The sequence below is a fragment of the Lontra canadensis genome, unplaced genomic scaffold (assembly GCF_010015895.1).
Source record: "Lontra canadensis isolate GAN:19392208 unplaced genomic scaffold, GSC_riverotter_1.0 scaffold176, whole genome shotgun sequence".
Classification (NCBI taxonomy): Eukaryota; Metazoa; Chordata; class Mammalia; order Carnivora; family Mustelidae; genus Lontra; species Lontra canadensis.
In genome coordinates this window covers 251,680-275,054 of record NW_022631170.1, presented here as the reverse complement: position 1 = coordinate 275,054, position 23,375 = coordinate 251,680, and the positions used below count along the sequence as shown (strand labels likewise).

General features: G+C 43.6%; 1 protein-coding gene across 1 annotated transcript in view; it reads left to right on the top strand.

Moving 5' to 3' along the window:
• Positions 1-22,363, top strand: part of CTNND1 (catenin delta 1) — a 47,027-nt gene extending 24,664 nt beyond the window's left edge. Inside the window, 20 exon segments of the mRNA XM_032846530.1 lie at positions 1,236-1,530; positions 3,480-3,551; positions 4,281-4,433; positions 5,268-5,803; positions 8,992-9,106; positions 9,108-9,456; positions 10,539-10,722; positions 11,705-11,822; positions 12,307-12,460; positions 12,852-12,869; positions 13,333-13,401; positions 14,201-14,328; positions 14,431-14,581; positions 15,489-15,681; positions 16,044-16,158; positions 16,717-16,804; positions 19,052-19,114; positions 19,900-20,003; positions 20,407-20,493; positions 20,782-22,363. Coding sequence (XP_032702421.1) covers positions 1,336-1,530; positions 3,480-3,551; positions 4,281-4,433; positions 5,268-5,803; positions 8,992-9,106; positions 9,108-9,456; positions 10,539-10,722; positions 11,705-11,822; positions 12,307-12,460; positions 12,852-12,869; positions 13,333-13,401; positions 14,201-14,328; positions 14,431-14,581; positions 15,489-15,681; positions 16,044-16,158; positions 16,717-16,804; positions 19,052-19,114; positions 19,900-20,003; positions 20,407-20,493; positions 20,782-20,793 — 2,904 coding nt within the window. The 5' untranslated portion in view covers positions 1,236-1,335 and the 3' untranslated portion in view covers positions 20,794-22,363.
• Positions 22,364-23,375: the final 1,012 nt, after the last annotated feature.

Sequence of the window (23,375 nt, the reverse complement as noted above, 5' to 3'; positions counted from 1 at the left end):
TACTGGCCGACTTGCAGTTAATGCAGTAGGGTGTGGGGAACTCTTCCTTTTTATACAACAATCATTTATTGTATAAATAGAACACAAATCCTTTAGCTACTTGGGTGTCTAACCCGAGTTGGAATAGGTAAAGATATAAAAATGCAGTTGGTTTATTTAGAGCTTTCTGCAGGATAACAGGGATATAGGAAGTTCCCAGACATTGACTGAAGGTTAGAATGTGAACTATTTCAAGGGGCAATTTCAGAGTTCGAGCCCAGTGTTCATTTTCCTACTTCCCGAAGAGGTGAAGGTCGCTGCAAGTGGAGCCTTTTTACATACAGAATTTTTTGTGGTTTTACTGCTTGCTCTCTTGTCTCCTTGAGCCAAGGCCCATGGTTTGCCTTCAGCATTATAGTATGGTTTTGAAAAGTAGAAAGACTCCTTCATAAATGTATTCAAAATGAGGGCCTTCATTTTGTTGCCTGCATTTGACGGTAGGAAGTTTTTTTTACCATTTATGTTTCTTTCTTTTTTTTTTTTTTTAAGATTTTATTTATTCATTTGACAGATCACAGGTAGGCAGAGAGAGGAAGGGAAGCAGGCTCCCCGCTGAGCAGAGAGCCCGATGCGGGGGCTCAATCCCAGGACCCTGGGATCATGACCTGAGCCGAAGGCAGAGGCTTTAACCCACTGAGCCACCCAGGCACCCCACGATTTATGTTTCTTGATTGATTGGCATTTTAACCTGCATATTCATTTAGTAAACTTTGCCACCCCTGAGGCAATTTCAGTGTTCAGATGTGGGGAGGTAAGAACTGTAGGTCTGTACTGTTCCCTTAATTCTAGAAGTGGCTCGCCTCTGCGGGCCAGTGAGTGCTGGTGTGTGCTGTGGAGTTACAACTTTCACTGACTTAATGCCAGCAAATTTTTCCAGGGAAAAATAATCTAATACTAATCTCCTGTTATGACTATGACTATAGTACTTAGCCATATTCTCCCTCTCCTGCCAACAGTGTAGACTTGGATCTAGTTGCACCTTTCCATGCGGTGGTTATTTCTGTTGAGGTGTTAAAGGGTAGTGGGCAAAGGATCCTGCTTGAGCGGACAGTGGTGATGGGCTCCTAGGCTTGGTGGTGGTTGGCTTTCTGCCTTGCGGTAAAACCACAAGAGGGCATCTTTGGCTCTGGGATTAATGATTCATCTGTCTTCTCTGACCTGTGACCTTTTTTCTCCTCTCCCTTACCTTCTCTCAGTAGTGTGAAGTGAGGGGGGCCTTCTCCCTCTTTGCTCCTCCCTCTGTGATCCACACCTTCCTTTTTACCCTGCCCTGCGGCGGCTCCGCCCCTTACCTTCATGGACGACTCAGAGGTGGAGTCGACCGCCAGCATCTTGGCCTCTGTGAAGGAACAAGAGGCCCAGTTTGAGAAGCTGACCCGGGCGCTGGAGGAGGAACGGCGCCACGTCTCGGCGCAACTGGAACGCGTCCGGGTCTCACCACAAGATGCCAACCCACTCATGGCCAACGGCACCCTCACCCGCCGGCATCAGGTAACCCCTCTCTCCATCAGACTTGCAGGTAGGACTTTGGCATGGTCATAGAGAGGCTATGATCCTACTTGGGAAACTGCTTTCCTTGTGGTGATGGGCTGTCCGGTGCCCGTGTATCATGGTGAACCTCCTTTCCAGTACTGATGTAAGAGATAGGGAATATTGCTGCTCTGCTGAGTTGAATAGATGTATCTCAAGAAGCATCTGTCTGACTTACTGTTTTGCTGGAGTGGGATTTCTGGTTTGGGATGTAATTCTAGTCATGGTAAATCATATAGTTAGGAGCTGTACCTAAGGTCCTTCTGTTTTCTCTGATCACCCCCCCCCCCCCCAACTTGGTATCAAACATTCAGAAAGGTAAATGCCTGCTTAGTGGTTGGTGAGGTTGGGTATCTTACACTCTTAGCTCCGGTTCATTCTTGCTCAGGGAACAGTCTGCTCAGAAGGTGTGGCAGTATCCATAAATTGTGTATTCCTGCTCCATATTGTCCTTGTATGCTTGTTTTGTTAGCTTTGCAGATCATGTCTTGTGGGGAGGGTATCACTGTTAATTCTGTTGGTTAGAGCTGGAGAAGGAGCATCGTGCTGTTATTTAACCCAGATAACCACAGGAGCCAGTGGTCTCTGGGTTGGCTGCCTCTGAGTGACTTGGGGGAGTTGGTGTTAGAAATGAGAAGTATCTTGTGTTTCCTGTGGTTTCTCTGGTCTGACTTCGCTGTGATGTAATCTGTCTGAGGGTGTGTATGTGTAGGGTAGACCTTGCCTGGTAGATTCCACCATCTTAAGGGATCTCTGGTTGGGAACTAACAATAGTGCTTATGCTCCAGTAGTCCTTTACATTGATTACTTATTTATTTTTTAAGACAGAGAAGATCCATCATGCTGAGGAGCATATTGTGTGAGAGGACAAAAGTCCATTTAGGAGACTTGGAAGCAGTACGTTTGCAGTGTTCCTAGGATTTTTATAGGAATCAGAATAGAGGGTTAGCAATGAGCGGTATATATTGAAAGGGGAGAGCAGGACGGCTCAGGCTTGGAGGTGGTGGGGAATTCCAGAATTTAGTACTGGGTTTCTTTCTTTCTCTCTCTCTCTTATTTTTAACTTCTGTTCGGCAACGAAGCCACACCTTTCCTTCTTCCTGAAAGTAATGTTTAACTTCCTCTCCCTGCAGCATTACACTCCCTGTGTAATAGGAGTAGGGTGGGGGAAGTCTTCCAAGGTGGCTGGATCTCACTGTTTCCTATTGGAAGAGGAGCAGTCAACTGTATTTTTACGTAGTGTAATGTTGTTAGATTATTTCCTGCTGCTCAAAACAGAGCAGCTTATGTTCAGTGGCTCTAAAAATTGGTGATGATGATGATGTTGAGACAACTGTTTTTGCAGAGGGGAATTGGGGTCCTCGTTTTCTTCCTGCTTGGAAAGGGAGACTTTATCTCTTGTGTCTCTCTTTAAAAGCTGGCTGATGTGGGAGTTTCCAGTGGTAGTAGAGCATGAAGATGGATGGAGCAATAAAGAGGGTTTTTGGAAACTCCCCAACCTAGCTTTTCTAACTTTCCTTGTATTTTTAAGGACTTACCTGAGTCTCTGCTGTTTACTCAGCAAATAGTTTTTGAGTGCCTATTATGTGCCAAGCATTGTTCAAGGCACTGGAAATATATCATTGAACAAAACTGACCAAAAATAAAAATAGAAAAAATGTCTGCCCTCATGGAGCTTACCTTCTTATGTTCCAGAGACCCAGTCTGCCAGTTCCAGGCCCAATTCCACTTTTGAGGAAAGTGCTAAAACTAAGGAGTGATGTGGTTCTTCTTTAAGTCCTTGACAGAAGGACTCCAGGCCACAAATACCTATTTGAAAACCCTTTCCTGTTTGGAAAAAAGATCATTTGTATTTGATAGAGCAAAGGAGGGCCACAAAATGAATTGTCTTCTTGTGGGCTATGTTTCAGAACGGCCGGTTTGTGGGCGATGCTGACCTTGAGCGACAGAAATTTTCAGATCTGAAACTCAACGGACCCCAGGTAATGTCTTTGGCTCAAGGTCTGGGTTGCTTCATTTTTCTCTTACTTCCCCAGCCTGTAAGAGCATATTGGTGTCTTGCAAAGTGCCTGATACATTGTAAGAACCCACCCATTAATTAGATTCTTTCATTTAGGAAAATAAAGTAGTGGAGCATAAGTGTATATGTGTAGTTGTATTTTGGAATGAGTTTTAACGGCCACTGTTCCTGTATTTGATCCTTCAGTTATTGCATCCCTTTTCTCGGATGGGCGTGCTTCTGTTCTTACCTGAAATCTCACTGGTCTTGAGTCTTAGGCAGTTTCTAAAGAGTAACAGAGTCAGTTAGAAGAGGGTTTTTGGGGGGACTTTCTGGTTCATCTTAAAAGTTCTTTACTGGTGAACTTCTTTCTTGAAGGATCACCCAGATGCAGATGTAGCCACAGTTAACACAGTTCATAGACACTTTGATGACCAGAACTGGGAAGTTAAATCTGCTGTCTCTGTCACTTGGGTGTTGATGTGGCTATAGTTGACTCAGTTTATATTTGTTAAAATGACTAGAACTGGGGACTTACATCTTCTGCTCTTTTGTATAAGTTCAAAAGGTGGGGACATGTACTCCACTAAAAATCCTGGGGCCCATGGAAGATGCATGAGGAATCTCTCTAGGGAGACTACTTCTCATTGGGTTGGACTATTGATATATATGGCTTAATAGTCATTCCTTCCTTTTCCACCTTTCCATACAGGATCACAGTCACCTTGTGTATAGCACCATTCCCAGAATGCAGGAGCCAGGGCAGATTGTGGGGACCTACACGGAGGAGGACCCTGAGGGAGCCATGTCTGTTGTCTCTGTGGAGACCTCTGATGATGGAACTACTCGGCGCACAGAGACCACAGTAAGCTAAGACTTGTATAAGGTCTGGGATGATAAGAGGAGGTCTTCCTTTGGTCTTTCTTGGTGGTGGGGGAGAGATTAAGCACTTAGGGTAGATGGAAAGTATCAATCTGTAGTGAATGCATAAAGAACGTGTGATCTCTGGCTAGACAGGGAAGATAGAAGAGATATGGGAAAATTGAATGGAATGGGGAAGAGAGAAGTCTGCAAGGTCTATAATAACTTCCCTTATAGGCATAGTTACTGCCGGCACAGATTTCCTGCCTGGGCACTTCCTGTAAGGTAGAGAGTGAAAGGTAGATGGTAAAATGTAAGGCATTTCTAGATAAAATGAGGTAGCGGTAGGGGTTTGTTTCATTTCTTAGGTCTAGAATTGGGGTGCCTGGGTGGCTCAGTGGGTTGAAGCCTCTGCCTTCGGCTCAGGTCATGATCCCAGGGTCCTGGGATCAAACCCTGCATTGGGCTCTTTGCTCAGCAGGGAGCTTGCTTCCCCCTCTCTCTCTGCCTGCCTCTCTGCCTGATTGTAATCTCTGTCTGTGAAATAAATAAATAAAATCTTTTTAAAAAAGGGAGGGGGGCGCCTGGGTGGCTCAGTGGGTTAAGCCTCTGCCTTCAGCTCAGGTCATGATCCCAGCATCCTGGGATCGAGCCCCATTATCAGGCTCCCTGCTTGGCAGGAAGCCTGCTTCTCCCTCTCCCACTCCTCCTGCTTGTATTCCCTCTCTTGCTGTGTCTCCCTCTGTCAAATAAATAAATAAAATCTTAAAAAAAAAAAAAAAAGAGGTCTAGAATTGAGGCTTATATTATTCACACTTTTCTCTTTCCTTATGTGAAGGTCAAGAAAGTTGTGAAGACTGTGACAACACGGACAGTACAGCCAGTCCCTGTGGGACCAGATGGGCTGCCTGTGGATGCCTCATCAGTTTCTAACAACTATATCCAGACTCTGGGGCGTGACTTCCGCAAGAATGGCAATGGGGGACCTGGTCCCTACGTTGGGCAAGCAGGCACTGCTACCCTTCCCAGGAACTTCCACTACCCTCCCGATGGATATAGCCGCCACTATGAAGATGGTTATCCAAGTAGCAGTGACAACTATGGCAGTCTGTCCCGGGTGACCCGCATTGAGGAGCGGTACAGGCCCAGCATGGAAGGTTATCGGGCACCTAGTAGACAGGATGTGTATGGGCCCCAGCCCCAAGTTCGGGTAGGTGGGAGCAGTGTGGATCTGCATCGTTTTCACCCAGAGCCTTATGGGCTAGAAGATGACCAGCGTAGCATGGGCTATGATGATCTGGATTACGGCATGATGTCCGATTATGGCACTGCCCGTCGGACTGGGACGCCCTCTGACCCTCGCCGACGACTCAGGTAGGGAAGAAAAGGGGAAGGCAAGGGTCTTAAACCAAGACAGAGATAAGGGGTAGCTATTCCTTCTCCTTCTAAGTGCTTTTTTGAATCTGAGACACTGTCTTCCCTTTTGTGACTTTACCAGATACTGACTTGCTTTTTTGTCTTTTTCATGATGAAAATCCTATATTCTAATTATTTATAATGACTTGTGGTTATTGGTCTACATCCTGAAGAGTGGCCTTTGCTTCCATGCCAAGAGTTGCCGCTGTTTCTGCCCAAGATCTGGCTTTTTGGTGATAGGCAGCTGCACAAGGGAGCTTGGTGCTTTGGGGCTGTGCGATACTGCCTTGCTCCTATGAATTTCTTTAGCATTTGGTTTGGTAATAAGAGAGAATTGAGGGTTTTTGGCTTTCAGGGCCAGAGTGGACAGTTAAGGGTGTATGTGAGAACCCTCCCTGTGGTGATTTTAGTTTCAAGTTAAAAACAAACCTTGATCTCACCAAAGCCCTGACACTTCATGTTTTGGTTTTTACCTTTGATTATAAAGTGAAATGGGGGTGGCATCCTTTGAGGGTGGTATATAAGTGACATTCTGAAAGGTTACTTAGCAGCTGCCTATTCTGACTTTGCTACTCATCCCTGGGGATTCTTTGGTGATACGAAAAAGGGAGTGATTGATATTTGGGCTGGTAGAAGGTTTGCCTTGAAAGAATGCTTTGGAATGGGGGTTGGCAAACCTTTTCTGTAAAGGACCAGGCAGAACTATTTTAATAGGTTTTTGCAGGCTATATATATATATAAAATATGTATATATTTTAATGTTGTTTTTCTCCTTTTACACCCTTTTAAAAATACAAAAACCCCTTTTTAGCTCTGGGACTGTACAAGAACAGGTTTGGCGCATGCTGCCAACCCTGCTTTATGATAAATCACAGACATAGTGTTTTCCAGGCAAGGAAAAATAATAAGAAATAAAGGAGAAGATTTATGGATGTCTTCGTAGTAAGGATAACCTAGCAGCTATTGTTGAATTTCTGTATGGGGTCATAACCTTCTAAAGCAAATGCCTTGGTGCTCGTTTTCCTCCTATTAGGTAGCTTGGTTAGTAGTGAACTGGGCTGGGCCCAGGTTAGAGGCTCCATTATCTCAGCCTGAGTCATTCACCTTTTAGGTATGGTATCATTTGGACAGCTTGTCCAACTCCCATGTGACTCACCTTCTATTGGGGTAAGGGGCAGTGGGGGGAGCACCAGACTGCACCTGGTGCAACTTGAAGCAGTGGTAGGTAACAGCTATCACCAAAGGAGTCTGCCCAGGGCGTTGGCCCGTCTGCTTGAAACAAGTCTGCTTTTCGGACTTCCTCATTAGTAGAGTGATTGGACCTAGGTGGGTGTGGGTGGCCAGGTCATTCTCTACTGTGGCAACTGACATAAAAAGAGAGCATTTTTGGGCCTGGTTCTTGGGTCCATTCCAGGGTGGCACTGGACTTGGAAACCTGCTTGACTAGCAGGAACATTAGCTGCTTCCTGTTCCAGGCCTTGGAGAGTAATACAAGGTCAAACGGAAACAGTAAGGCAGAATAATTAGTGGATAAAGCACTGAACCAGAAGACTTCTGGTTCTAGTTGTGCCTTTGCCACTAGCTGTATAGCCTCAAGCAAGTCATTTAATCTTTCTGGGCACAGCTTTGTTATTTGTAAAACAAAGGAAAGAATGTCACGATCCCCTGCTTATAAAAGAAGTGAATACAACTGAGTGACCAAAATCTTGGTTATGGCGATTGTTTTTGTAATTGCTTATACTAAAACAATAGTGAAAGTAAGACGTGCTCGCTACAAAACTAGAAAAATGTAGAAAGGCACTCCGGCCATAGAGAAAGAACTGTGGTTAACATTTTGGTGCATTTGCTTTGATTTCTTTTTTTCCTATGCAGGTGGACATACTCGACATACTCTGACCTTATTTTTCCCCTACTAAAATGGAATCTTCCTTAACATTACTGTTCAGAAGCCTCCTTTTAAAGCTTAGCTATAACCTGCTTACTTTGTTGCAATGATATTTGAAAATAGGGATTTTTACTAATGCTTTGTCCATCTGAGTTGCTGTTGAGTGGTTGATGTTGACAGCTCTGAGGCAGGGCCTCTGCTGCAGCTAACTTTCAGGGTTTGGTGACAGTGGGAGGGGTTTTGTGGAACAAACAACAGGCTTATTTGGAGAGTTCCACACAATAGATTCTCTCCTCTCCTACGGGAGCCAGATAATGGGTCTCTTCCTTCCTGGTGGTTATGAATAAATAATAGTGTGACAGATTCACCCTCTAGTGGTTGCTGGTAGTACTGAAATAGGAAGAATTCTCTCCAGTGAGACTTTTCTCTAAGCCTTCCCCTGCTTATTTTGTTCTTTTTCTTAGTCATTGGTTATCCCAAATGCTGTGGCGTTCAGTAGCCTCTGTTTCGACAGAATCCAAGGTATTGTCATCTGTAGAAATTGGAAGCTGGCAATCATTATCTGGAGCACGTTTGTTGAGTAGCAGAGATGACGTTGGGATGAACTGTGAAAATTAATGTTCAAGCTTCTACTAAAGCCAGGTCCCCCTTCGGTGTAGCACGAAGGCCTGTACTCTTTTTACTCTTATTACCTCCTCTTTTATAATTTCCAAAATAAGATAAGGAGAGGCTTAAATACGAAATGTGTTTAAGGGTCTAATCCCAGCAGCTGTTTCCTGTATGTAAATGCCTCATTTTCCTGTTTAGCCGAAGGCTTGTAAGAGTTGTTCTCAGACATTGTTTGCGGACTTCTTTGGTTTAACTCTGTCTTCTGAAGGTTTATTTCAGTCACTATCCAGAGAGCTTAGCTGTCAGGTATCATTTTAGTGCTAAGCAGTCAGGATTTGGTTCTGTTTCTGTGATTAACGTCTCTGAATGCTTGTTACTCTCCTCTGAGCTAGTAAACTTGACAGGACAAAATGTAGTTTTAATCTAACTTCAGATGCTTTTAAAATTAATCCCTTATCTCCTTACGAAAAATTGATCAGTATATCATTTACAAAGGACAGGTAAGATATGGTGTGCTAGATTTGAAGTTACTCCTGCCTCCTGCCTTGGAGGTGAGGGGTCATGGGTCATGGGAGGGTCATGGGAGCTCTCCACGAAACCAGACTCGACAACTTGATGTATTCTTTTCCTTTTGGTTCTTCCAACACTGCAGGAGCTATGAAGACATGATTGGTGAGGAGGTGCCATCGGACCAGTACTATTGGGCTCCTCTGGCCCAGCATGAACGGGGAAGTTTAGCAAGCTTGGATAGCCTGCGTAAGGGGGGCCCCCCCGCCTCACAACTGGAGACAGCCAGAGCTGCCGGAGGTGATCGCCATGTTAGGATTCCGCTTGGATGCTGTCAAGTCTAATGCAGCTGCATACCTGCAGCACTTGTGCTATCGCAATGACAAGGTGAAGACCGATGTTCGGAAGCTCAAGGGCATCCCAGTACTGGTGGGATTGTTAGACCACCCCAAAAAGGAAGTGCACCTTGGAGCCTGTGGAGCTCTCAAGAATATCTCTTTTGGGCGTGACCAGGATAACAAGATCGCCATAAAAAACTGTGATGGTGTTCCTGCCCTTGTGCGATTGCTCCGAAAGGCTCGGGATATGGATCTCACTGAAGTTATCACCGGTGAGTTATGGGCACAAGGGCAGCTGCTGGGTTGGGGTTACTGTGACCCGTAGAGATGTTGAGAGCTAGAAGGACTTTCAGCCCTTTTACTTTTGACTTAAGGTTGTGAACTGGTGGTCTTTGGGGGCAGATTCATCTCTCTGATTTATTTGGATCACACAAAGTGTTCAAAATTTCAGAGAATTGCTTGCTGAAATTTAAAACTCAGAAGATTTCATTTAAAATTGCAGCTTGTTTGGCTTCTATTAAAAATGTGTGGGAACTGGCAACAGTGGATCTGTTTTGCTACCTGACAGTGGTTAGTCTGAGCTGACTGGTAGGCATGTTCTCCCAGTTGTAGTAATCCTGAACCTTTTTGCCAACTACTGCCATATAACAAGTTGTCTCCCCAGCACTGAAGCTGAGTGTCTTTTGCTATTTTTCCACTCTTTGTAATTTCTTTTAAATATCTGCTTGTCCTGACTCACCTGCCTGACATGTGTAGATACTTGAGCTTGTGATCCTTGCTTTGAAGAGTGGTTTTTCATATTGTGGGTTGTGATCCATTAGTGTGTATTGAACACAGTTGTGGATCCCAGTCAGTATTTCAAGAGGAAGAAAGAACAAGAAGTAGAATAGATTATTAGTTCTCAGGACTGGTCTTGCCCACTAGGGGACATTTGCAATGTCTTGGCTTGGGCAGGAGGGAGTGCTACCAGCATTTAAGGAGTAACGGGCATAGATACTGCTCAAAATCTAATAATGGATAGGTCAGCTTGCCACAGCAAAGAAATATCTGGCCCAAAGGGTCAGTGTTAATGAGGTTGAGAAACTCTGGTGTGGATAACCCAGAGAATATTGCTTATAAATAGTAAGTATTGTTTTATGAAACTTTTGTTTCATGATGTACAGATATGTATATATATGTTGAGCCATAATGTATATTTCTTATCATGGGTCACAAACAAAAGCTTGAATACCATTACAAGGTATTTGGTCATTGGGGAAGACTGAGAAATGATGGAATAAGGGATTCTCTTTGGCATTCTTCAGACATACTGTCTTGGGTGTTGGAGAGGTATCTGATGGGTTGTCTCTGCCAGGAACCCTGTGGAATCTCTCATCCCATGACTCAATCAAGATGGAGATTGTGGACCATGCACTGCATGCATTGACAGATGAAGTGATCATCCCACATTCTGGTTGGGAGCGGGAACCTAATGAAGATTGTAAACCGCGCCATATTGAGTGGGAGTCGGTACTCACCAACACAGCTGGCTGTCTTAGGTAACATAAGGGCTTCAAGAATATGAAGATTGAATTTTTGACTGACTTAAGTTTACAAAAGAAATTCTTTTTTAATTCTTTGGCCTGTCATTCAGCTTCCATTCCTGTCCGTATTGTATACTGTGACTCTAGCCTGTCTTACCTTTGTCACTACTTGCTTGTGTGCACATATGTTTGCTATGTTGGTTTACTTGTTCCCCTGCACATCCTCACTTCTGTGTCTCTTTGACTTTGTTCATTTAATTCAGTGAGCATTTGTTCAGTATCTACCACATGTAAGGCAGTTGTCTAAGTCTTGAGCCTGAGTGTGTCCTCAGTGACCTGTATTTCAAGTAAAGCTGTGACAAATGCAGTAGGAGGAACACAGTACTAGAAGGGTGGTGGTGTTGGGGGAGAGGTATTCTTCCTTAAGACTACAGTGCCCTTGTCTCTTTACCTTTTTTTTTTAAAAAGGATTTTAAGTAATCTCTACACTCAAACTTAAGACCTTGAGGTCTGGAGTTGCATGCTCTACCACATGAGCCAGGCAGGCGCCCCTCCTTATTTATCTTTTGAGGCTAAATTCAAAAGTCCCTATATCTCATGCAAGGTTTTCTGATTTCTTCCTAAATCCTATAAATGCTGCAATATAGTCTTTCTCTCTTTGGAGTATACCCGTGCGTGCTCTGCCCCTTTCTTCATTTGTACTTCCTGTGCAAGAAGTATCCGTCTGATCTTAAAGTATTGTTGGTTTACCTTATTTAGACCCTCCCTAAGTGTGTGTCATCCCCTCACCCCCCACCCCCTGACCTTGTTAAAAATGTCCTGGAAGAAGAGTTGTCTTACTCAGCTTTCTCTCAACTGCAGTACCTTGTTTGTAACAAGTACTCACTAACTGTTACAGTAAAAAGAAAAAGTACGGAGGAGGCTTGTAGATGTTGAAGATAACTAAGGGAGGGTTTGTAGATTGGAGTCTTCTTGAAGCCTCTCCCTTCCCCCTCAGGAACGTCAGCTCAGAGAGGAGTGAAGCTCGCCGGAAACTTCGTGAATGTGATGGTTTAGTGGATGCCCTCATTTTCATTGTTCAGGCTGAGATTGGGCAGAAGGACTCAGATAGCAAGGTAAGTTAATGGCTGAGTGAATTCCAGGCACAGCAGCCATGAAGGTACTTGTCGTGCAGACCTCACCATCTCAGGCTTTTAAGGGACATTAGGTATCTGTACCAACCCTTGCTCCCTAAAGTAGATGTTCACCTTAGAAGAAAACAGTTTTCTTTAGAATTTCTTCTACCTATATTATCTATCTTAAAGCTTTGTAGCTGTTTCATAATGTTTCCAAGGTTATATATTTTCCTAAGTAGGAAAAAGTCAGGGTGATCCTCAGTTTTGTGTCACACCAAATGGTGGCAGAAACCTTCATTAGTCTGAGGCTGCAAGGATTTTGAGAAGCTTGGCGCACATAAGAGACTTTGTGAATGATAATGGATGGGGCTATGCTTTTTGGGGATCAGTATTTTAATACTTGAATCAGGGAAACCTGTTCTTGCTGGGAAATCACGATAGACGTTCTCCTTGTTCACTAAGCCCTCTATCTTGTGTTCCCAAGCTTGTGGAGAACTGCGTTTGCCTTCTTCGGAATTTGTCGTATCAAGTTCACCGGGAGATCCCACAGGCAGAGCGTTACCAAGAGGCACCTCCCACTGTTGCCAACAATACTGGGCCACATGCTGCCAGTTGCTTTGGGGCCAAGAAGGGCAAAGGTGAGTCTTGGTTCGTTGTTCCTTGCTCTTTAATGTAGGACAGGAAGGGGAAGGAACACTTTTAGCCTTAGGTACAAAATACTTGCTGAGTGGTATGTGAGTCTGCCTAGTCAAGGATGTCTCCTTGCTCTGCAGCTGCTTCCCTGTGTCATGTGCTTCATTCAAGGTGGTGATGATGGTGGTGGTGGTACTGGTATCAGTTTGGGGGCAGCAAAGGACGAGAACTCAACTAATCTGGGGCCTTCTCCCCCATTCCTCCTCTGTGTTTTCTGTGTTTTTCTTTTTCTCCCTGCTTTCCTACTTATTTGCCCATGATCCTGTTGACATCACTCTCCTGCATTTTTCTTCCTTCCTTTCTTTCTGCTTTCCACCTTGGGTGACGCACTGGAAGATGAGTGGTTCTCCAGAGGTGAGTGGAATCTTTTAAGGCGCTTCCCTACTTCTAATTTGCATGCTTTGGTTTTAGCTTCTCTAGTATTTCCTAACCCTTCCCTATGGATGCATGTAGGAAAATTCATTTGAGGAAGACCACTGAAACAAGTTCAGCTCTTTGGAGCCAATGGCTCATGGCATGCTATTCCTGGGCAGCAGTCCCAGTTACCAGACCTCAGGACCACAGCGACAACGGTGCTTATCCTCATCTTACTTGTCTGCTGCCTGTTTTCTGTCCTTGTTTCTGCGCAGCCCCTTGCTGGGATGGGGGAGGGGAGCTTGGTTTTCTGTTTTCTTCTTTTTGGTGTCTCTCCCCACCCCTGCCCCGCGTCAGTGCATCTCTGATCCAAAAAGATTTTGACTGAAGAGTAAAAAGTGCACTAAGTGGACTCTTTTCTTTCTCAAACTTTACCCCTCTGTCCTTTTTTTAATTTCCAAAGGGAAAAAACCCACAGAGGATCCAGCAAATGATACAGTGGATTTCCCTAAAAGAACTAGTCCAGCTCGAGGTAAGTTAATCTTTTTATTTTTAGTCTCCAGGAGTTTCATACACATAGTCCACAGATGAGTATTGGGTAGCCTAACTGTAGACTGTGCAGTATGATCACTGTTCTCTTTCCTCCAACTCTGGATGTGGAGTGATGGTGAAGCATTGGGAAACTGGTATTGTAGCAGTAACTTATGAAGGACTTGTTTTGGCAACTTTTCAGATTATTGGAGGGTGGGTAAGGTCCTGATGGCAGTCCAGGCCAGAAATGTAGGTGCCCTAGGTATCCACTATAGTTCTTAGTCATTACCTGTTTTAAGAAGCCTCTTTCTCACAGTTTGGGTGTTTATATTTATCAGAATAGTGGGTTTAAAATTCATAGCTCTTCATGGATATAAAAACTTAACATGTTGTTAAATCTAGGATAGGCCCTTTTACTTAATCATAGTAAAGGGAGGGGTCAGAATGACTCCGTTAAGTTAGAAACAATTCATTTGAGACGAGGAATCTGTAATCCTGAGTGCTGTCAATGGGCAAATGAATCCCCTGAATGTCAAGGCCAAAGTAAACTGTGAGAGAGGAGAGAGAGGAGTCGCATATGATGAGTTGATGTCTGTTCTTCTCCTACCATGGATGAATTAAGAAGGCATGGACTCAAGACTCTGAGTTGGCTGTTGGGTAGGTGGGAGAGTATAGGGAGCCTGATGGTACAGGAGCATAAATCTGTCAGTCCAGAGTATTGAAGCTGGACTTCAACCAGCCAGAGCCTGGCAGCCAAAGCCTGACTAGCTTTCTCTGTTTTTCTGTCCTTTCTTGTGCAGGCTATGAGCTTTTATTTCAACCAGAGGTGGTTCGGATATATATCTCACTCCTCAAGGAGAGCAAGACTCCTGCCATCCTAGAAGCCTCAGCTGGAGCGATCCAGAACTTGTGTGCTGGACGCTGGACGGTGAGTACCTTTTAGAAAATGGATTTAGAGGTGGAAGAACTCGCTAACTAGTTTGCCGCCATTTGTAATCTGTTCCACGTCTTTCCATGTGTTAATTTCTAGTACGGTCGATACATTCGCTCTGCTCTGCGTCAAGAGAAGGCTCTTTCTGCCATCGCCGACCTCCTGACCAATGAACATGAGCGTGTAGTGAAAGCTGCGTCTGGAGCACTGAGAAATCTGGCTGTGGATGCCCGCAACAAAGAGCTCATTGGTAAAGAGTTGGATGTGAACCATTTGTTCAGCATCTAGTACAGAGCCTTTCATCTGATGCTGTTTCGTTTATTACTGAAATGACAGAGGAGGGATCCCAGTAGCTCTCTGTAGTTTGCAACTCCAAGCATTCTAGTTTAATCGTTCTTAGGGAGATAAGAAATGAGGACTCTTCAAAAACAGAACAGAAGCAGCTTTATTTAATCAGCATGTCCTTTGTTAGCAGGCATTGCTAATAATTCCACACATGCTCACTGATCATGACCTCTTTACAGAGGTCCAGGTTTTTTTTTTTTTTTTTAATATTTTATTTATTTACTTGACAGAGATCACAAGTAGGCAGAGAGGCAGGCGGAGAGAGGGAGGGGGAAGCAGGCTCCCCACTGAGCAGAGAGTCCCATGCGGGGCTTGATCCCAGGATCCTGGGATCATGACCTGAGCTGAAGGCAGAGGCTTTAACCCACTGAGCCACCCAGGCGCCCCAGAGGTCAAGTTTTTTATAGAATAAGGAAAAAGGCCCAGGAAAGAACTTAATGTAATTTGTCCAGAGTTAATATAGGTGGGCTGTGGCAGAGCCCAGTTTTTTGTTAAATTCATAACGACTATTTTATTAAACGATTACAGTTTAAATATCTATACTATCTTCATTAGACTACCTGAAAAAACTAGCATATTTGATATAAAGTATTCATGTTGTTTCAGTGTGACTAGAGGAGAGAATAAATGAATAAGAAAGACCATGGATTCATGGCTATTCCAGCTCCTTTGCTCCTCTGGTATGATAATATTATAGCAGAATGAAGTTGATTCCTGGGGACAGTACCTCATTTTCAATGATCAGTGTAGTTAAGTGTAGTCTTGGGCTCCTTATAGCTGAACTTGGCTTGTTCTCCCTGCGCATGCTGTAGGTAAACATGCTATTCCCAACTTGGTAAAGAATCTGCCAGGAGGGCAGCAGAGCTCTTCCCAGAATTTCTCTGAGGACACTGTGGTCTCTCTCTTGAACACCATCAATGAGGTTATTGCTGAGAACTTGGAAGCTGCCAAAAAGCTTCGAGAGACGCAGGGCATTGAGAAGCTGGTGTTGATCAACAAATCAGGGTGAGTTTAATGCGTAAAATGACAACTGGAAGAGTTTGAGTGTGAGAGGGGGGAGCTGCTAGGAAGGAGCGCTCCCCTTTTGCTTTCTAAGGTTATTTTCCCTTTTTTATATGTAAAGGATGAAGAGATACTGCTCTGTTCTTTGCCTTGATGTTGAGCTATCAATCGATAACCTGCTTTTCCATCAAACGTTTTTTTTGTGTGTGTCAGTGGTGGGGACAGAATACAGAGCTTGGTGAATACTTGCTCCTGCCCATTTTGGCATTTCTAGTGTGACATCCATCGTATTAGAGAATACAGGTTCTCAGCTTCTTCCCTTGTCTTAACATCCAAATTCATGTGGTGTTAACTTTTCTCAAAAGGAACCGTTCAGAAAAAGAAGTCCGAGCAGCAGCACTTGTATTACAGACAATCTGGGGCTATAAGGAACTACGGAAGCCACTGGAAAAAGAAGGATGGAAGAAATCAGACTTCCAGGTAGAGCAGCTCTGGGGCCTTAGGCATGTACTTTTTTGTCCTGGGTCTCATGTACCCCTCTGTCTTTGGTTTCTTCTGCTTCACTGTTGCAAAAAGTCCTACTTTATCCCAAGTCTCTCTTAGTGAGGAAATCATTGGGCTTACCCCTCCTTCCCAAAAGAGTGGTGCCTACATTTCATTTGCTGCCCAAACAGCTGCAGTTTTCCTCTACATCACAGCATGCTGTCAGTGCTGGTCGTGACGGAGGAAGGTGGCCTTTTTGACTTTGCCCCAAATCTGCCATAGCCCTTTGAAGGAATTTGCCAGAGACTGTGTCACCTTCTGATAGTATGAGTGTTTGGTCCCTCTGTCGTCTCCTGAACACCATCAGGAACGTAAATAGAAGCTGTAACATCCTAGATTGTTTCACGATATAGGTGTTTCTTTAACCTGTGTGAGTCCTCTTTCGGTAAGAGTTGTATTTGAGAATAGGGTCCTAATGGTGTGTGTCCACTGGGGAATAAGATGTGGGTGAATTCAGTATTCTCTGACGTTGTTGCATTTTATGTTGGCCTCCAGGTGAATCTAAACAACGCTTCTCGAAGCCAGAGCAGTCATTCATATGATGACAGCACTCTCCCTCTCATTGACCGGACCCAGAAAACAGGTACAGTATCCAGGGGGCATACCCCTCTGCTTTTATCCACCACTGCTGTTCTTCAGTGGGCAGACTGCCTGAGGAATAGAATATATATTTATTACTGAATGAGGGTAATAATACTTCACCTGGGGATTGTCCGAGGCAGGAGCCCAGGTGGGATTCTCTGTCCTTGCTTGCAGTGTTACAGTGACAGGGCAGTGAACCCTAGTCTCACCAATTCTCTCTTTGAGAGAGAACAGACATCTGTCATTGTACAAATGCAAGGTGTACAACACAATGATTTGATATATGTATATATTGCCTAATGATTATTTCTTGCTTTTTCAATTCCCATGTAATACCAGGTAACATTATGGGCTGTTGAAAACTAGAAAATACAGACAACCAGAAAAATAACAACAACAAAACCACTTACTTCTATTACCCAGAGATAACTGCTGCTCTTTGTGGTTTTATTTTTTGCCATGTGAGCAAATACATTTTTTCCCAAAAGATGAAATACATATTTTATTTTATGAAATGTTTTCTTTTTCATGGAATTGTATATTGTAACTCTTATTTTCTTGATGACACTTGGCTTTTGCCTCAGTCAGGGCTCTTGAAATGTGGTGTGAGGATCCATCCCCATGTCTGTTGACTTTTGTGCCAGTTGTGTCAAAGCCCTGGTGGTGCACACTGGCAGTGACGCCAGGCCACATCAGTCATCGCAGTCTTTATTGCTGTGGACTCACAACTTAAAAAAAAAAAAAAAAGAGCTGGTTTCATTTAAGAATATACTTGATGGAGCTGTAAAAATTAATTTTACTTTTTCTAACCTTGAGTATGCATCTTCTTGAAAGATTCTGTGTGCATACAGAGCATGATGGTTGATATAGTTGGAGTTTCCAAGTGTACTAGCCACTTTTTATGGACTCTCATTTTTCCTTGGGGGGGGGGGGGGAAGAAGGAAAGACCAAATACACCTATTCAGACTTGGATATTTGCTAGATATTTTTCTCAAAAATGAATGCAGTGAGCTTGTCACTTTGAGGAAAAATAAGTGACTGTAATTGTTGCCCGAATTTTCAAGTAAAAGTGATAACTTTTTTTTTTTTTTAAGATTTTTATTTATTTATTTGACAGAGATCACAAGTAGGCAGAGAGGCAGGCCATGAGAAAGGGGAAAGCAGGCTCACTGCTGAGCAGAGAGCCCAATGCAGGGTTCGATCCCAGGACCCTGGGATCACCTGAGCTGAAGGCAGAGGCTTAAACCACTGAGCCATCCAGGCGCCCCCAAAAATGATAATTTTGGCAAACTTACACCTGCCATTATGAGCCTGGTAACACCCCGATACTTAAAAAATTTTTTATTGAAATCAGTGATAATAGTAATGAATGTGACTTGGTTTTTTGATGTTGTATAATGAAATGTGTTAAGTGTAGATCTGCCTTACTCTGTGAACCAGTATTTTCCAAGTGACCAATGCATGATGTTTCAGAAGCATACATAGGTAATTGACCCAGTCAAAGTTCAGGACAGACCAGTGCATTTTAATTTAATAAAGTATGAGGAGATCATTCATTTGGATTCAGGTTCCATATGTTGCTAACCTTAGAGGAACTGTACTTGTTGAGTGTTAGTATACTATCAAAGAATATCTACAGTTATCTGAAAAGATTGTTAAAATTCTCCTTTTTCCAGTGTTTTATCTGTGGGAGGCTGGATTTTCTTCCTATACTTCAACTAAAATTGTGTCACAGTAGATTGAATGTAGAAGTGGATATGAGAATCCAGCTGTCTTCTATTAAGCCAAACTTGAAAAAGATATGCAAAAATGTAAAAAAAAAAAAAAGAAAAAACAACAAAAACCTGCTTTTCTAAAACATTAAAAGTTTTATGTTGACATGGAATAACTTTCTTGTTACTTTTAAGTGAAATATGTATTAATCTCTCAGGTCAGTAAAATAGTAATGCATATGGCTTATACCAATGAATGCTTTTTGGTTCTTACTAATTTTTAAGACTAAAAGGGGTCTGGAGACCAAATAATTTGATAATTGCGGCTTAGAGTGAATGGTTTCTTACGCTAGGAGTCTTTTGGAAAGGGATCTCTTTAAGGCCCACGAGGGCTTTGTCTACTCTCTGGCACATAGCGGGTACTCAGTAAAAATTTGATGAAAGAGAGGGAGGATGAACCAGAGAGCAATTTTTATGATGAGTATAGAATTTGAAGAGTTGGTTTTTGACCTGGATAACTTTCTGACTCCATATAGATAAGAAACCTGATCGGGAAGAAATTCAGATGAGCAGTATGGGATCAAACACAAAGTCATTAGGTAGGTGATTAATTCCTGCCTGAGGAGATGGAGTAATATTTCACTGGGATGAGAACTGTCTGGCCTTGTGGTTTTTTTCTAGCACCTTCACCATTTACCATCCTAGGAGAGCATTCATTGGCTGGACATTTCTATTTGTAAGGATAGGAAGAGATTTAGTGAAACTTCATCTATCTACTTTCTTCTACATTCCCACATATGCAAAGGTTTAAAAAAAAAATCATTCTCTATCCCCACCCCTACTTACTACAATATCAATTGTGGGTCCTTAAATTGTTAAAGCCTTTCACCAGCTGGCCCCAGGCTCCCTCACCATTTTCCTTCCATGTACTCTGTTTCAGCACCCCCACCCCCCCCCCCCCCCCCCCCCCCCCCCGCCCTGTCTAATTTGCTATTTTGTCTTTATACTCTTTTGGTTTTGTTCAGGTAATAACCTCTTATTGGAATGCCCTTCCCCTTTGTTTTGCTAAATTTTCTTCATCTCCAAAGCCTTAATTAAGTCCTGTCTCCTTTGTTAGGTTCTTCCTGACTGTTGGCACCACCCCTTACTGTCTCTCCTCTTAATTCCAGTACCATTTATAGACAGCTTGCTTCTGTTTAGCTTATTATCCTATGTCCTACAAGTTCGGTTTAAGTCCGGGACCTTAAGTCAAGGACGAGACCTTAATGCCTTTCTGGAACATTTGACAAAGTTTACTTCCCAACAGCGGTGCCTAATTCACACTTCTCTGCTTAATATATAGTGTACACAAGAGGGGACTATCCTGTTGTACTTTTTTCGCTAGATAACAACTATTCCACACTGAACGAGAGAGGGGACCACAACAGAACACTGGATCGATCTGGGGATCTAGGTGAAATGGAGCCGTTGAAGGGAACACCCCTGATGGTAAAGTCTCTTTTATATACTATTGTCCTTCTAAGGCTAGTTCTGTTTTGAAACCTCCATGTTTTGAGATATAGGAAAAAAAAAGTACCTGGTGAAAGACAGTATCCTTTCCTGGTAGGGGTTTTCAGGTAAAGTAGGAGTTTTGACTCATGTTGGGATTTCTTGGGTCATTCTGCAACGGTCAGGTTAGGGGGAGGTAGACAATAAATGTGACTAATGCTGATCGATGTATTCTCATACATTACTCTTGTCCTGTCCCTGCCTTTTCTTGAATATCTTGCCCTTTTCTTACTATTCTCTTGTTTTGTTTGAGTTGACCAGTTTGGGGATTTTTCCTTCGATCTGGCACACACTCACGAGGTTTCTGTTTCCTTCCTTACTAACAAATTGCATGTGTTCACAGCAGGACGAGGGGCAGGAATCTCTGGAGGAAGAGTTGGATGTGTTGGTTTTGGATGATGAGGGGGACCAAGTGTCTAACCCCTCCATGGTATGTCCTCCAGCCACCCGCAAGATCCTCTTGAGGAAGGAGGCCCCTGTGTGCTGGCAGTTTGCCAATCATGCTGACCTGATCAGGCCAGAGACCCTAGTCTCAGCCACTTGGAGCTTGGGGGGTGCTGCTTTTGTGATTGTTGCCTCTTACAAGGCTGGGACATGCCTCTGGTGATCGGATTCTCCATTATGTGCTACTTTCCTCCCTCCAGATTTGCTCAACTATCGTTTGGTTCTCCTCATTCCCAATCCTATTAACATCTCTTTCTCTTTTTTTTCCCTACAGCAGAAGATTTAGCACCACTATCTCCGCTACATCTGAGCTTATAATATATGTACTTTTATTTTTTGGTGGCGAAATGGACTGATGATTTTTCCCTTTCTTCGCTGGACTATTGTGCCAACTGCCAGGCTGCCTCCTGCCCTTCTAGCCCTAAGTGGCCGCCTTCTTTCCACCAACTCCTAACTTGTTCCAGTGAAGCTTAATTGTCCCTCCTGCCCCCTGCAGATCCCCTCCAGTTGCTCCCAAGAAGCCTGACTCAGTTATATGCATATCTTGAGAAACTGCTGCAGATTAGCTCTTTTTTTTACCAGGTCTCTCTGGGACTCTTGGCCTTGTATGGAGGGAGGGAGCAAGTGGGAGTCCTCACTGGAAGCCATGGGAAGAATTGGAAGTTACATGCAGTATATGCAGTGTCCAGCACTCTGATAAACTGATAATTCTTAATCAAGATTTTTTTCCCTGGTGGGGAAGGGACTTTTATTTTTTTGCAGAATGGGAAGTGTGAGCTCTTCCCTTACCCCAGTGACTATTTTTGATTCAAAGAAGGCTGGCAACATTGGCACATTCCACCTGGCAAGGGCCCTTGAGTAAGTGAAGGTCTTCTAGAACTGAGATTAAGAAACCTTGCTCTCCTCATCTCCAGGGCAGGGACCATCATGGACCTACAGACTCCATCTCTTCTCCAAGCCTCATGACAACCTGGGCTGCTGCCGTTGCCCCTTACTGAGGCTGTCCTTAATCTTCCTCTTCCATCCTGTGATAATGTCTGCTGACTTGGCCTGGCCATTTGCAAGAGGCTGTAGAAAGAGGAGAATGTATCAAGGAAGACTTTTTGGGTGAGAAGGAGCAGAAAGATGTCTTCTGGGGAGGAGAAGAACCTCTAAGAGGAGTTAGTAGGAATGTACATGAATCAGTTAGTCTGAAACTGGCAGGAAGCTTTGAAGCTGGCTTCCCCCCTGCCCTTATGTCTCCTTTTCCTAACCTTATAGCCCTTTCCTCCTTGCCTCTTCCCTGGATTGGTTGGCTGACAAAAGGACTTGATGTACATATTCCCACCCCCTTTACCCTTAAAAGGTGGAGATCGCCCCTGGATTTGCCTCATCTTTGTGCCTTTGGCCTGGGGTGCATCTCCTCCTTCCCTTCCATGTGCCTTTCTTTGCCTCTGCGGTCTCATTTTCATGATTTTGCAAATTATATTTTGTTGCTTTCTTACCCACTATTGGCCCTAAATAGCAGAAAGGAGAGGTGACCTAGAGAACCTCAGATTCTCTGTTGGGAATTGGTAGAGCCTCTGATTTCAGCCATTCAGCTTTTGCTCAATAGTATATGGTTGGGATTTTGCAAAAATCCTGTTCTGATGAATCTCAAAATATGGGAGGAGTGAGTGGTGTGACTCTTACTCCTTAGTTGCTCAAAATTTACTGTCATCTCTGAAGTGGCTGGAGGGAGGTCGCTCGCCTCTGTGCCCTCCCTCCCTGCCTCCCCTGCCCCCAACCCCAGTACCACCTCCTTTCAGTTTAGTGTTCATTAGTGGGTTGGGCTAGAGGAATCAGCTGCTGTGCTGGTTGTTTTTTATTTTTTTGTTCTTTTTGTTTGTTTGTTTTTAACCCTTCTCCTTTTTTGCCTTTTACTCCTCCCCTTAATCTAAAAGCTCTGTTTAGTGCAACTGGAAATCTTTATCCTTCTCTCTCCCCCTCCCCTTATAAATTGAGGCTATGGGGTAAGAGAAAAGTGCACAACCCACTCCCCCCCTTCCCTTCCCCTATACATTAAAATCCCTTATTTACCCCCCCCCCCCCCATTTCTTCCCACTCCTTTTCTGGCAAAAAGGAGCCTTTTCCCCTCTTTGATCCTAAGAACATACTGCACAGGGGAAATTGCCCCCATCTGGACCTGGCTCCACTCTTGGTTTCTCTTCTCCTCTTCTGCTCTTTTCCTGGTGCTCTTTTTCTCGGTGGGGTGTGGGTAATAGAACAGCCATGGGCTTTGGGGACCTTTAACTATTTTTTTTTCTTTTTTGTTTATAAAAACACTAAACATTCAATTCCAGAGAACCAAAAATCCCACCTCCCACCGAACACTACTAAGGGGCATGTCTTCTGCTCCATACCTTTCCTGTTTTTCTTTCTCTCTTGTTAATGCTTTTAAAAACAAATGAGTTTTTTATATAAATAAAGTTTTTAAAGTGTGTATGTGGGGGGTCTGTGTCATTTCTTCACTTCAAGCTGTATCTCTTCCCTCCTTTTCATCTTGGTTACTTCCTTATATGTATCTGGGTCCTTCTTCTCTCCAGAGCAGCCAGAAGGGGGTTATACCAGGATGGAATTACTGTGAGCTCAGTCCCAACTCTTACCAAGCAACATTCTTTTTAATTACATGTGAGACATTTTTCCTCTTAAGATTCTTAAAAATTAAACGTGGTTAAGTAGAGCACAGGAAACTTATTGCTAACTTAGATGGGAAACTGAAGTATAAGGAATTAATGACTTTTCTTAGTCACTGGAATTCTTTTGGAAATTCGATAAAATCAATGTTGAACAAAGCCCATTGCAGTACATGGTCCTTTTGAACATTTAACATTTATGACTAGAAGGTTA